This window comes from Lineus longissimus, chromosome 11 (genome assembly GCF_910592395.1).
Source record: "Lineus longissimus chromosome 11, tnLinLong1.2, whole genome shotgun sequence".
Taxonomy (NCBI): Eukaryota; Metazoa; Nemertea; class Pilidiophora; order Heteronemertea; family Lineidae; genus Lineus; species Lineus longissimus.
Genome location: NC_088318.1, coordinates 14,312,825 through 14,324,781, shown reverse-complemented (window position 1 = coordinate 14,324,781; position 11,957 = coordinate 14,312,825). Strand labels below are relative to the sequence as shown.

At 43.7% G+C, this 11,957-nt stretch overlaps 2 protein-coding genes across 2 annotated transcripts; one reads left to right on the top strand and one right to left on the bottom strand.

Moving 5' to 3' along the window:
- Window positions 1–356: 356 nt before the first annotated feature.
- LOC135495409 (L-proline trans-4-hydroxylase-like) lies at window positions 357–7,111 on the bottom strand. Its single transcript, XM_064784013.1, has 7 exons — window positions 6,959–7,111; window positions 5,996–6,077; window positions 3,374–3,566; window positions 2,938–3,029; window positions 2,577–2,667; window positions 1,993–2,274; window positions 357–1,707 (listed from the first exon to the last, which is right to left on the bottom strand). The coding sequence occupies exons 1-7, from the start codon at window positions 6,972–6,974 to the stop codon at window positions 1,606–1,608; spliced, it is 858 nt and encodes a 285-aa protein (XP_064640083.1). The 5' UTR covers window positions 6,975–7,111; the 3' UTR covers window positions 357–1,605.
- A 147-nt stretch (window positions 7,112–7,258) lies between these two features.
- On the top strand, window positions 7,259–10,742 carry LOC135495407 (L-proline trans-4-hydroxylase-like). Its single transcript, XM_064784012.1, has 7 exons — window positions 7,259–7,383; window positions 7,890–7,971; window positions 8,173–8,365; window positions 8,701–8,792; window positions 9,049–9,139; window positions 9,325–9,606; window positions 9,928–10,742. The coding sequence occupies exons 1-7, from the start codon at window positions 7,368–7,370 to the stop codon at window positions 10,036–10,038; spliced, it is 867 nt and encodes a 288-aa protein (XP_064640082.1). The 5' UTR covers window positions 7,259–7,367; the 3' UTR covers window positions 10,039–10,742.
- The last annotated feature ends 1,215 nt before the right edge of the window (window positions 10,743–11,957 follow it).

Here is an 11,957-nt window from a genome sequence, read left to right as displayed (position 1 = left end):
TTTAACAACTTCTTGAAGGACCTGTAGTGCTCGCATTTCTTGAACTAGAGGAACCATCGTGACCGTTTTTTTGTCCATACAAGGAATACGCTGGCTTCGCTGACCTCAATTAGTCCTCCGCTGGTGGCCTTGAACGTCTGGTGGCGGTGTATACTTCAGTTTGTACATTGCTGGTTCAGGGACTACATCCCCAACGATAAGTTTAGATTGCCTCACTTATGTATTTAGCTCACCCGAGGAACGAGGTGATTCAACCATACAAGGTAGACTGACGCCAGGCTACTGGCACACAGCGCCCCTACGAGAATTCTAATGAACTAAATTTTGTACAGAGTGCGTCACTAAAAACGATTGACTTTTAAGAAATGCTGTTTATTGTTTTGTTTCGGACACTACATGCATGTAAATCTTGTGCTAGATTTCAAAGTCATTATTTGTATTGATACACTGTTTAATATGCACACTTCGCCGGTATCGAAAACACCGCCTTCAGCAGAACTGACAACATTTCATGGCGGACATCTGTATCAACCATGGCATACCACCTTCAACATAAGGAGAGCCGAAGTAGCCTTATCGTCATGTGCAGTACCTGACGCGCTCATTTCCCGACAAAAACAACACAAACAAATCCCGAAATCAATTTTAGATGAGCGTAACACGAGTTCCGCCGCGTGCGATACCGACACGATAAGAACACTCTTAAATGTTGCCAATTTTGTTTATCCAGCGCGGTCACTTTGTTTCTGAACGTGGTTCGAATATTCCGGGTCGCGTACCCGCGGAGCAGACCTGTGTTTTATATGCACCCCGACTGGTGGCGTTGGGGACCCCCTGCAGGCCTGGTGTTTACATTCTTTCGAAATTAGCTACATTATTCAAGCTGGTAAAGCATCCTTCGCTTTGGGTAGGTAAACTGTTTTCTTTCCTTGTTTTGATAGCGTAAGTGGGCCCGTGTCTTCATCTTATTTAAGACCGCTTCATTAGTTTGCGAGGATGCTTCGCTGGATTTGGAAAATTGCATCTATTTGGGGAAGTCTAGCAACAGACGATCCCGCAGACGATAACTCTGATCTTGGTAGCCGACAGTTTGGTAATAATGCCTTCAGTAATATAAATTGTCCTTTAAGTGTTTTGTTCACATTATCATCAACGTGACAATCCCTTAAACCTACTATTTTCCAATAAACTTCAACACACTATAATGCAAATTTGGAATCCATTGAATATTTTCAGCCTCACCCTTGGAACAAATCGTTGACACGAGCCACATATCGGAGGGAAACAATCACAGTTGTGACAAATTTGATTTGGGGAACTTCAAAAAGGACTCCAATCCATACAGGACTAAGCAGATGTATTCCGATTGGATGAGAGCCTACAGAAACGTCCCAAACCCAGTTGTAGCATTTTTCAACACTGCAGAAGGCTACGATACCTTCAAGAAAGTCTGATCAAATTTACCTGGAAGTCGTACGCAACAATATCTGATAAAAAGGGAGGCTCTTTGAGTTATAACAAACATTATAGATGAACAGGGAATTCAACAGTAACGAATAACCTCATTACAATCCCCGGACTGTATTCCTGCGTCCCGAATGGCCGCTACTTGTTCTCGTATAAATTTGCGTGATCGGCCTTTCTTGCCACCAAATACTCCCTTTCCTGAGATAACTTGGAACAGTTCTTGATCTCGGCGTTCCTGATCTGAAAGAGAAATGCCAGTGTTTATATCGCCGGCAGGTAAAGCGATGCATTAACTCCTGCTACCAGTCTGTGACATGTCCGACGTCCGGTCGTATGACTTCCTCATTTTCTATGAAGAGGGCGCTCTTTTTCTCCGCTCTCTGACGGCGTCTCCGCTTGGGTCGCCGTCAATACAAATCGCCCGATCAAAACAATGAAATAACTCGAATGCGTTGCCAGTGTGGAATTCATGCGAAATCCAAATCGCACATTATGGCATGATACATGTAGGTATCCTCCCCTTACCCTTTTCAAAGGCTTATAGCCCTTGTGGTAATCCTCAAATACCGGTGGGTTATTGGCCCTGTTGTAGGCAAACAACAGTGCCCATCTTCTGTTGGGACTGTTGTTCTGGTCGCTTTTGTGAAGGAGGTTACAGTGGAAGAAGAGGGCATCCCCTGGATCCAGTTCCACGTCGACCATACCGAATCTTTCTGTAAGGTACTTCATACGGTCTGGGTCGGCCCCAACTTGCTCCCCAATAATTTGGTGCTGAATGCGGCCGGCTTTGTGGGAACCCGGTAAAACCTGGATTTAGAAACACTGCCGTATCACAGTTGTATAGTCAGAGTATGATTTCGCTCAATTGTCATCGATCGTGTCTGGAGAGTCATTCAGCGTTCCTTTGGCTGAAGCAGCAATACCCCGGGAATAGGACACTACCCTAGTGTAGGTTTCCACTGAGCGCCATTGCGACAACGCATCTGCCCGTGCTTCACGCGAACAACTTCTCGCCGCACTGCACCCGCACAATGCACAAATCGCAAATCGCGTTTTAGATATGAAACTGGTTTTGCCGGAGTTGGTATAGCAATGGACAATATACAGACCTTTAGACATCCATTTGAGTTGTCCGCCCTATCGATTGCTATGGAGACGGTACCAGCGTCGGGAAGAAGAACACCACGGAGGTACCAATATCTGACGATATAAAAATTGTCAATAGAGTGTTCGGCAGTATCATATTTATCATATACATGTACCACAGATACTTTTTTAAGTCTGACGGATCAGTGCATTTAGGGTATACGATAATAATGACAACACGACTAATCTGATATTTTTATGACATCTGGCGTAACTAAATATGTTTTTGTCTACAGGTAGTTATTGATTGGGTTTCACAATAAACAAAGCTTTGCCTTTAAGATAGGCACGGAGGACTGCTTTTCATCCAACGTTTCTACCTACCCATAATCTTGATGCCATACGAAGGCGCCGCCCGTAAAAGCTTCTTTTTGTACCAACTTTGTGTGGAAGTGATAGACTTCCCCGCCAAACAGCTGTTGAATAAATATCGATAAGATATTGAATACGTCTCGTGCTCTTATGAGCAAGCGTTAGAGGTAACCACGAACCCAGACAGCTCTGCCTTTAGGTCCGAGGACCAAGGGAGTAAATGAACACATCATTATCAAGCAGCTGTCGGCTGCAAAGTCACCCGTTACACTCTACAGTAGTTTCCATCGACAATGCCACAGAACACGGATTTAAAAAAAATAGTTTTCCCGATATAAAGTGACTTGCCGCTTCATGACCAAAGATATTTGGCTATTCTTTCTTGAGGTTGTTGGAGGAAAAGGTCGGCGGAGAGCGACTCGTCAAGATATTAACGGAAGTCTGTTACCTTGTCAAATGTCCCGGCCACCTTGTCCGACCTTGCCAGGTATCCCGTGATGTCATCCCCAGGTTCGTTCCACAGCGACAGCTTCACCTTTTGTCCGTCACCATCGTCGCGCTCGAAGCAGTTGGACAAGACATCCCGATCCTGTTCCATGGCTTCCTTCAACATCGCCACCTCAGTTGAATCTACGAGACCCCTAGAACACAACAAATATCTACATGATATACTCAGATAGAAACTTGCATAACAATGACTCTGACAAAATCTTGCATTTATGATGACTGGCCTATCTATGATATACTATGATAGAAACTTGCATAGGCCCTAACCATGACTGGTCCTCCATATCGGTAAAGTATGATATGTCACAGTAGATGAATGGAAGATATATTGTCATAGGACACAGGAGTCCCGTTTCAGATTGAGATTCAAAGATTACAGAACATGTATAGTTTGCTTACATTTCTATTTTGTCTACGTAACCATGCATACATGTTTGATGTATCTTTTTAAATTTTACCCGCAGAAAAACGCGTCGCGTGTAACACGAGTCGGGCAATTAGAATGTCGTTTAACAGATCATATGACTCAAATATTTGGTACATGTAATTCTCGATGACATGCTGCCGATGCTTCTGACGACGGCGGGAAGGCCTGATCAAGAGTAGACTTTCAGAACAGTGTTGGTCACAGATGTTCGCTTTTTTACCTACCACGTAGCGGGCCGGACAATACCGTATACACAGTGTCGACCAGAAGATACATACGGACGCGTTCCAAACACCCCGGGTCGTCTTATTCAAATGGCAATTCTTATCTATGGCAAATTCATATACTCGGACGCAAGGTACGTCGGCGTCCAGAATTTTATGGTGCGTCGAACGCCGAACGCCAGCCTACTTTTTTACATCGTTTTTGACTGAAATTTTGCAGACGGGTCGAACGCCGGTGGTTGTGCGTCGGAGTATGAATTTTAACTTCAGGGCCGAGTGGTGAAGCTGCTATCTGAACAGGTCTGCCCGGCCGTCGTGAAACGAAATAGCGCTTGAATAATAATAATAATAACTTTATTATTAAAAGTGCTAATAGAGCTGCGCTATGGCAAACCCTTTCTAAACACTGTACAATAAGTTTTTAAAAACATCATGAAAGTGTAAAACATTGTGCGCAAATTTGCAAAGTGATTGTAAAAATCTTTTTGCAAGTTTAACAACAGGAGAAAATGTGTAGAGGTCACACAAATAGTTTACATTTAAGAACCCGTCTCAAAAAATTAAATGGGCTCTTACTGAATAATGGTAGATAGTACGTGTAATACATAATAGAATCCCTAGGTAAAACATTGTCTGAATAAATATAGAGACATAGACATAGCACACGATGGAGGAATCGTTCTCAGTTACCACGTGGATCCCAACCGAAGCAGCAGGAGTGAGTAAGTGTCTCTATGCCGAGCACGACAAACGTCTCAGTGGCTACTATTACCTGACTCGTTTCGTTATTTACGTTCCTTTGGCAATCCTTGCCGGGATTGTAGGGTTGGTCGGGAACACCCTCGCGTTTTTTGTCATTGGCTCAGAGAGACCTTACACTTCTACGTCAGTATTACTGCAGGCACTGGCACTTGCAGATAATCTAGTCCTCTGTTCGTACATATTACTAGAGACTCTCATTGGCATCGCCGAATACATTGGAAATTTCGACGTGTACTTTGAATTTTTTCACAAATCAAAAATGTACTTTTGGACTTTACGCTGGCTTACTAAAACTTTGTCCGTCTATCTGACCATATGTGTCGGTTTTGAACGGTATATTGCTGTGTGCAAACCACTGAGGGCGGCTACGCTGTGTACATTACGGAACGCCCGTATTGCAGTCTCCATAGTCGTTTTACTCTCCATCGCATCAAACTTTCCGACCATTTTTTATATCAGGACCTTTTACTTTTTCGACCCCTGCACCAACAGGGTGCGGCCATATTGGGACTTTGACAGGAAGTACTCACAAGATCCAAGCTTTATGATTGGGTATACGTATATTTTCAGCATGATCCTTATGTGTTTTTGCCCCACTTTTATTCTCATCTTGCTCGCGAACTCGTTGCTCGCAGCACTGAGAAACGCGGCGAGGAGCACACTCTCAGGAAACGCCCAGCAGCGGACGGATAAAACCAGTCAAGTCACCATGAGGGTAACGGCCGTTGTCGTAGTCTTTATCATTCTGGAAGCCCCGCAGAACCTCATGCAGGTCTACCTTATCCTCGTTGATTTCGTCGACGCAATTAAATTGAGTTACGAGGTGGACAATGTTATGGATACCGTTTTAAAAGTGTCATATTATGTTGGCATTCTCACCAGTGTCGTGAATTTCTATGTTTATTGTCTTACAGGGCAGAAATTTCGGAGGTCACTCATGCGACTTCTAACATTTAAACGAAGGCCCGGTAACAGGCTGTAATCTTCGACGAAGGGTTAAAAGTATAGACAGTAGATGTCAACTGTGAAAAGTCTTACGGGGGCGATAGTTTAGTTCAAAGGTTAGAGAAAAAGGTTCTGGAAAACGATGAATAGCAATCAGCGGACGGAAAGTATTGATCACCCTAGATATGAACTACAATGTACTTACTTAACCACAATGAAGCCATTTTCGTTGAAGTATTCAAGAACCGTATTTGTCACCTCAAAACCATCTTCGTTCGCTTGAAATTCTGAATAAAACGCAACGGAAAAGCTGTTGAAGATTTCGGTATCGTGCACAAAACATTACAGGGACGTGTATGAGGTGAAAATCTGCAGCTACACTATCTAAGAATCTAGTGGGTTTTAAACCATTGGCCTGATCTGACATGGCGTGGGCATCTGTAGCTGCTGGGCGCTAAGAATCAAGAGTGTCAACGCCTGACATTATCTATTGCTGCGCTATGAAAGAATCAAGTACCAGTATGTCATCCAGACATGACACGGAAATCTGTAACTGCTCTACGTAGGAATCAAGGCTGCGTCAACGCCTGCCCTGATCAGACATGGGCGTGGAAATCTGTAACTGCTCTATGTATGAATCAAGGCTGCGTCAACGCCTGCCCTGATTAGGCATGGACGTGGAAATCTGTAACTGCTCTACGTAGGAATCAAGGCTGTGTCAACGCCTGCCCTGATCAGACATGGGCGTGGAAATCTGTAACTGCTCTATGTATGAATCAAGGCTGCGTCAACGCCTGCCCTGATCAGGCATGGACGTGGAAATCTGTAACTGCTCTACGTAGGAATCAAGGCTGCGTCAACGCCTGCCCTGATCAGACATGGACGTGGAAATCTGTAACTGCTCTACGTAGGAATCAAGGCTGCGTCAACGCCTGCCCTGATCAGGCATTGACGTGGAAATCTGTAACTGCTCTACGTAGGAATCAAGGCTGCGTCAACGCCTGCACTGATCAGACATGGGAGTGAAAATCTGTAACTGCTCTATGTATGAATCAAGGCTGCGTCAACGCCTGCCCTGTCAGACATGGGCGTGGAAATCTGTAGCTACTCGTGTCAATCAACCCCACGACCTGTCACCCATGATGCAAGAAATATTAAACCTACTCACTTTTGATGGCGGCCATTGTGAAGCTATCGGCGGTGAAATACCGGGGACGTTAGATGTAGTAAAGTTGTAAGCCAATGTTATTTCGTGAACAAAGGCCTATACATGTATGATATGTCCTACAATGCTGCCTAGAGTCCGTGATATTTTAATTCTTAAACTCTGCACCCATATCGAGTGGGTCTTGAACTGCATATCACAAGAATCATTCATCCATTATTCATTGTCGACACAGACCAAATAGATCGAAAGTTCGATCCAAAATATATCAGTTCATATCCAAGACCTACAAAGATAATCTATATCTCACCTGTTGACTGCGATATGTCATGTGGCCTTTCACCAAATACCAATCAAGAAGTACAGGGCCTACCCCTTTTATTGACAAGCAAGAAGAGTGAAGCCTTCAGAAATGACCAACATAAAAAGTAAGTGCAGAAGTGTGGCTTCGTCATCTATTTACATGTACTGCATTTAGGTTTGTCTTTTCCAAGGCTTTGGTTTTCGAGGCAGAAGAAGCTACATGTAGAAGGTAGGACAAGTTCTGTAGATCACTGAACCGACTTTACATTATCCCTCCATCTAACACATTCGGCTACCTTCGGTAATGGTCGGATCGGACAAATACTCCTCAGAACGAATGTCGCTGACGTGTTGGTGGACATTTAGCAGAGCAGTCGTCGATTGGCTGAAACGTACCACGTGATGTAAAGATAAAGATCTTCAAACTCCCACAAGAACTGTGTGGCAATCTCAAAACAAACTGACAACAAGTTTTCCAATTTCTTTTGGTTAATTTCGTCATACATGTATGATGTTGCTTAGAACTAACAGTGTATAACTCAAACATTAGGGTAGGCTTCACGCATCATCCGACATCGGATAATATTATTTGTTGCTGGAGTTTCACGCAACCGTCTCTGCCTTTCTTCAGAATTTTCTGCAAATGAAGATGGATTCAAGGTTACGAGGGAAGTTCAGGAATACTTCGATGAAAATGGATACATTGTTGTCAAGTACGTAGTGTCTACATGTACATTCCGAGAAATAAAGGTTTTGAGCTTTGTAAGCCTTAGAAGCCTACTTCCACGCAGTCATGCTATAGGGTCGTAGTCCCTTCTGCGTCCCCTTTAGTCTCGTTACTACTTGACACCCGTCGGTGACACTATGCCAGTTACTTTCAGTCTCCAAGTTCAAAGCTAGATTATACTTTCCAGGGGTCTCCTCGACTCGGAAGAGGTGACCATGTTGAAGGAAGCCATGGAACAGGACCGGGATGTCTTGTCCAACTGCTTCGAGCGCGACGATGGTGACGGACAAAAGGTGAAGCTGTCGCTGTGGAACGAACCTGGGGATGACATCACGGGGTACCTGGCAAGATCGGATAAAGTGGCTGGGACATTCGACGAGGTAGCTAGTTATCACAGATACTTCGGTACCGGGCTTTTACCTGGCATTTTTTAAGGGACCTATTATGGCCTAGCTCTGGCACTTTTGCACCCGTTGGCGGCAAGCCTACATGTATCGCTACGTACCTCTAGTTCCTCTAATACCATTTGTCGATGGTCAAGTTAAAAAATTAGTCCGCCACCATATGACGACCACAGTGCAGTTCAAAAGACACGCAAAATTCTCACGGGAAAAGCGATACTGAAAAATTACAAAACGTGTTTCTTCTTCACGGAAGGCTTTATTTAATTCATCATAGACAAACCTCTTGATACATTCTGCGCATTTTTCAACAGCTGCTTGGAGGGGAAGTCTATCACTTTCATACGAAACTTGTGCAAAAAGAAGCTTTTACTGGCGGCTCCTTCGTGTGGCATCAGGATTACGGGTAGGTATTGGCGCCATACATTGCTTTCCAAACAGGAAGAACAGTCCAATGGCAACATTCTTTCTTATTTAGGGTGGACAAGTGTACATTTTAATGCCGCCGGTGTATAGCCGATACAAAAACTTCCCCAAATGGTTTTGACATACCGTGTAAGATGCATTACAAAAGAATACGCTCAGTAGAGTCTTCTGCCAGCATGTATAGCAGTGTACGCCTGTACGCAGTTTAACCACATCGCCAACTCCTGCTTCTTTAGGTACTGGTATGACAACGGCGTCCTTGTTCCTGACTTAGGAACTGTCAGCATAGCCATTGATAGGGCCGACACCTCGAATGGATGCCTGAAGGTAATAGCTGCCTGTACTTTTCTCGCAACGGTAACCAAAGTCTGTGGCCCTTGGAAACGAAGTCCTGATTACAAAATGCCTGATGAGAGAATAATGGTATTTGGCAATAGAAACCGGCTAATGACATTTTAAATGTATACAATGTCTGATGTTTAAACGGAAACTTTTTTACCTTTATTTTTTAGGTTTTGCCCAGGTCCCACAAAGCAGGTCGCATCCACCACGTGGTCGTAGCCGAACAGGTCGGGGCCGACCCAGACCGTATGAAGTACCTCACAGAAAGATTCGATGTGGTCGACGTGGAACTGGATCCAGGTGATGCACTCTTCTTCCACTGTAACCTCCTCCACAAGAGTGACCAGAACAACAGTCCCAACAGAAGATGGGCAATGCTGTTTGCCTACAACAGGGCCAATAACTCGCCTGTTATAGTTGACTACCATCAGCCATATAAACCATTGAAAAGGGTATGTTGAAATAAACGAAATATATCTTGATATCAGAAATACTAAATAAACCCGTGCAAATCCATTAGATGGCGGTTTCGTAGTAAAATGGTCATTGCCAGCGACACTGTTGGTATGTGGTAAAGAAATGCTCTTTCCCGGGAGACTACCATAAGGACAGTAAGCGTCCCTTGCTGTTTGAAGATTTAGCAATACGAGGTCTTACATGCCCTGCACGAAGCTAAACAAACAGACTATCTCACCCACTACATTGTGATACTACGGACTTATAGAACTTACCCGAGGCATTTTCTCTCCTTTTCTTCTCTCCTTTTCTTCTAGGTGAGAAACTCTGAGGTCAAAAATTGCTCGAAGTCGACTCAGAAGAGGAATTACCTTGATGCCATAAACGATGACCAGGCTTACCAAAAACAGCTACAGGAACAGAAGTAGCCCTTACAGGTCCAGAGGATCGATGCCGTCCACTACATCACACGAACTTTTTCCGTCCTTGGCTTATGATTTCAATACCATAATAGAGTGCACATAAAACTTAAATAAAAACAAATTTTGTCACTAACGCTGACGGGAACTTAACTAGGCTTAACCGAAGGAGCTAACGCCAGTGTTGGTGACAAAATTTGTTTGTTTGAACAACCAAGCCCTGTCATCAGATATTTCAATCTGCGTCAGAGACAATCGTCAAGTTCTGTTTTATTTAAGCTTTAAAAGTAATTCTGAATGAAGGCATTTCATCGTTGCTATGCACCTTTCCAGAAATGGGGCCCTGAGTGTCCGAAATAGTGATGTCATAAGGGGAAACGAGGCCTTCTGGTGGAGGGACAAAGGAGATAGTCATGGTTGACCAACACACTTGAATGCCTTTAATGACGGACAAGGGGGAAAGTTAGTTCCAATGCAAGCCTGTCCTTTCTGTCTTTGGTTCGATTCACGGAAAGGCCGCTTCATCGCGGATCGTGGCACTCTCTCTGATCGAATTGGCCTCCTCCGTCAAATGTAATGAAACGAAAACGAATGATTTGTATATGATATTTTCGGGTTTATTTCTTACATTTATAATTTTTGCGATAAATATTTACAATATTTCCAACAGTATTGATTGAAATGAGGTGAATCAAATATATACATCCCTTAAAGCTGAACCATCTCATTTTACTAATCATGACTGCTACGATGGCCAATATGAAGCAGCACCTATTTCTTAAGTATGTTACGACATCAAGTATATACTACAACCTCGAGGCCGAAGATTACTATCCCCAAATAGCACAACGCAGAAAAACCATGATATCCGTAAAACAAATTCTATAATTCTTCAAGGTTCTGGCAGAATTATTCAAGAGAGAAAAGATGGACGATGGTTCTGGCTCTATTTCACTGTTGAACACTACACTGTTGAACGCCGGCGTAGAAGTAGAAAATGTCCCCCTGGAAGGAATATTGGCGGATTATGGAGGCCATGAGTAATAATAGCTTAGATAAAGCGCATGATGTAGTCCCTTGTTCACCGGACATTCTATCGTAGGACATCTTAAACAACTACACCGGCTCGGCTACACAAATCGCAAGCGACCTGCGAGTCAATATCAAACGCAGCGATTATCGGTTTTACCCACAGACGAAAGATTCAGCACATGGCAAGGATTATACATGTAATCGTACACTACATGTACATGTAGCTGCGCGTATGGGTTAATGTTTCCACTGAGTGCGATTGCGAGAACGTACCTTATTTCATGTTCACTGCACCGAACGAACAAAAGCTTTTGATTTGCGCAAGCAAAATCGTATTCAGTGGAAAACCTACCCTTGGAAAATTCGGCGTGCATGCAGTACATGAATAATGCAAGTAAGCTGCACGGAAATGCATATAGGCTTGCAATCTGCATGAAAAATTGGGTCATGAGAATTTACATATTTATACGACTGAATTTCGATTTTTGATCAAGGAATCGAGCGTTTCAGGTTTGCATAGTTCGGACCAAGACTCAGTCTGGTTTCGCTTCCTACATTTCAAATCTGCCTAAAACACTGCAGGCCTACAATAAATTACAATATCCTCGCTGAAAGGATCAGCTTAGTTCAAAAAGAAATACCGAGCAAAATACATATCCCGATTTTTAACCGGCGGAATACGGTGGAAAACACGAAACCTTCTGACAAGTGAGGAACAACTTCCAACACCACAGCATGTGCAGTCCGGGTTCTGTTTGGGTTACCCCGAGTCGCGATTTGATCTTTTAAAGATGAGGCCTATACGCAGCCCTCGCGACGAATGCATGACTGGCCAGTTCCCTTTTGATATCTCACGTACGATCGAATTGTCCATGAGCTGTGTTCGTTTTTGCATA

Excerpts from the sequence above, each read along its gene's own strand:
- LOC135495409 (XM_064784013.1), bottom strand. Across the intron at positions 2,275-2,576 it reads ACTCAAATGGATGTCTAAAG|GTTTTACCGGGTTCCCACAA; the intron begins GTCTGTATATTG and ends TTCTAAATCCAG. Across the intron at positions 1,708-1,992 it reads GCTATAAGCCTTTGAAAAGG|ATCAGGAACGCCGAGATCAA; the intron begins GTAAGGGGAGGA and ends TTTCTCTTTCAG.
- LOC135495407 (XM_064784012.1), top strand. Across the intron at positions 8,366-8,700 it reads TGGCTGGGACATTCGACGAG|CTGCTTGGAGGGGAAGTCTA; the intron begins GTAGCTAGTTAT and ends ATTTTTCAACAG. Across the intron at positions 9,607-9,927 it reads CATATAAACCATTGAAAAGG|GTGAGAAACTCTGAGGTCAA; the intron begins GTATGTTGAAAT and ends CTTTTCTTCTAG.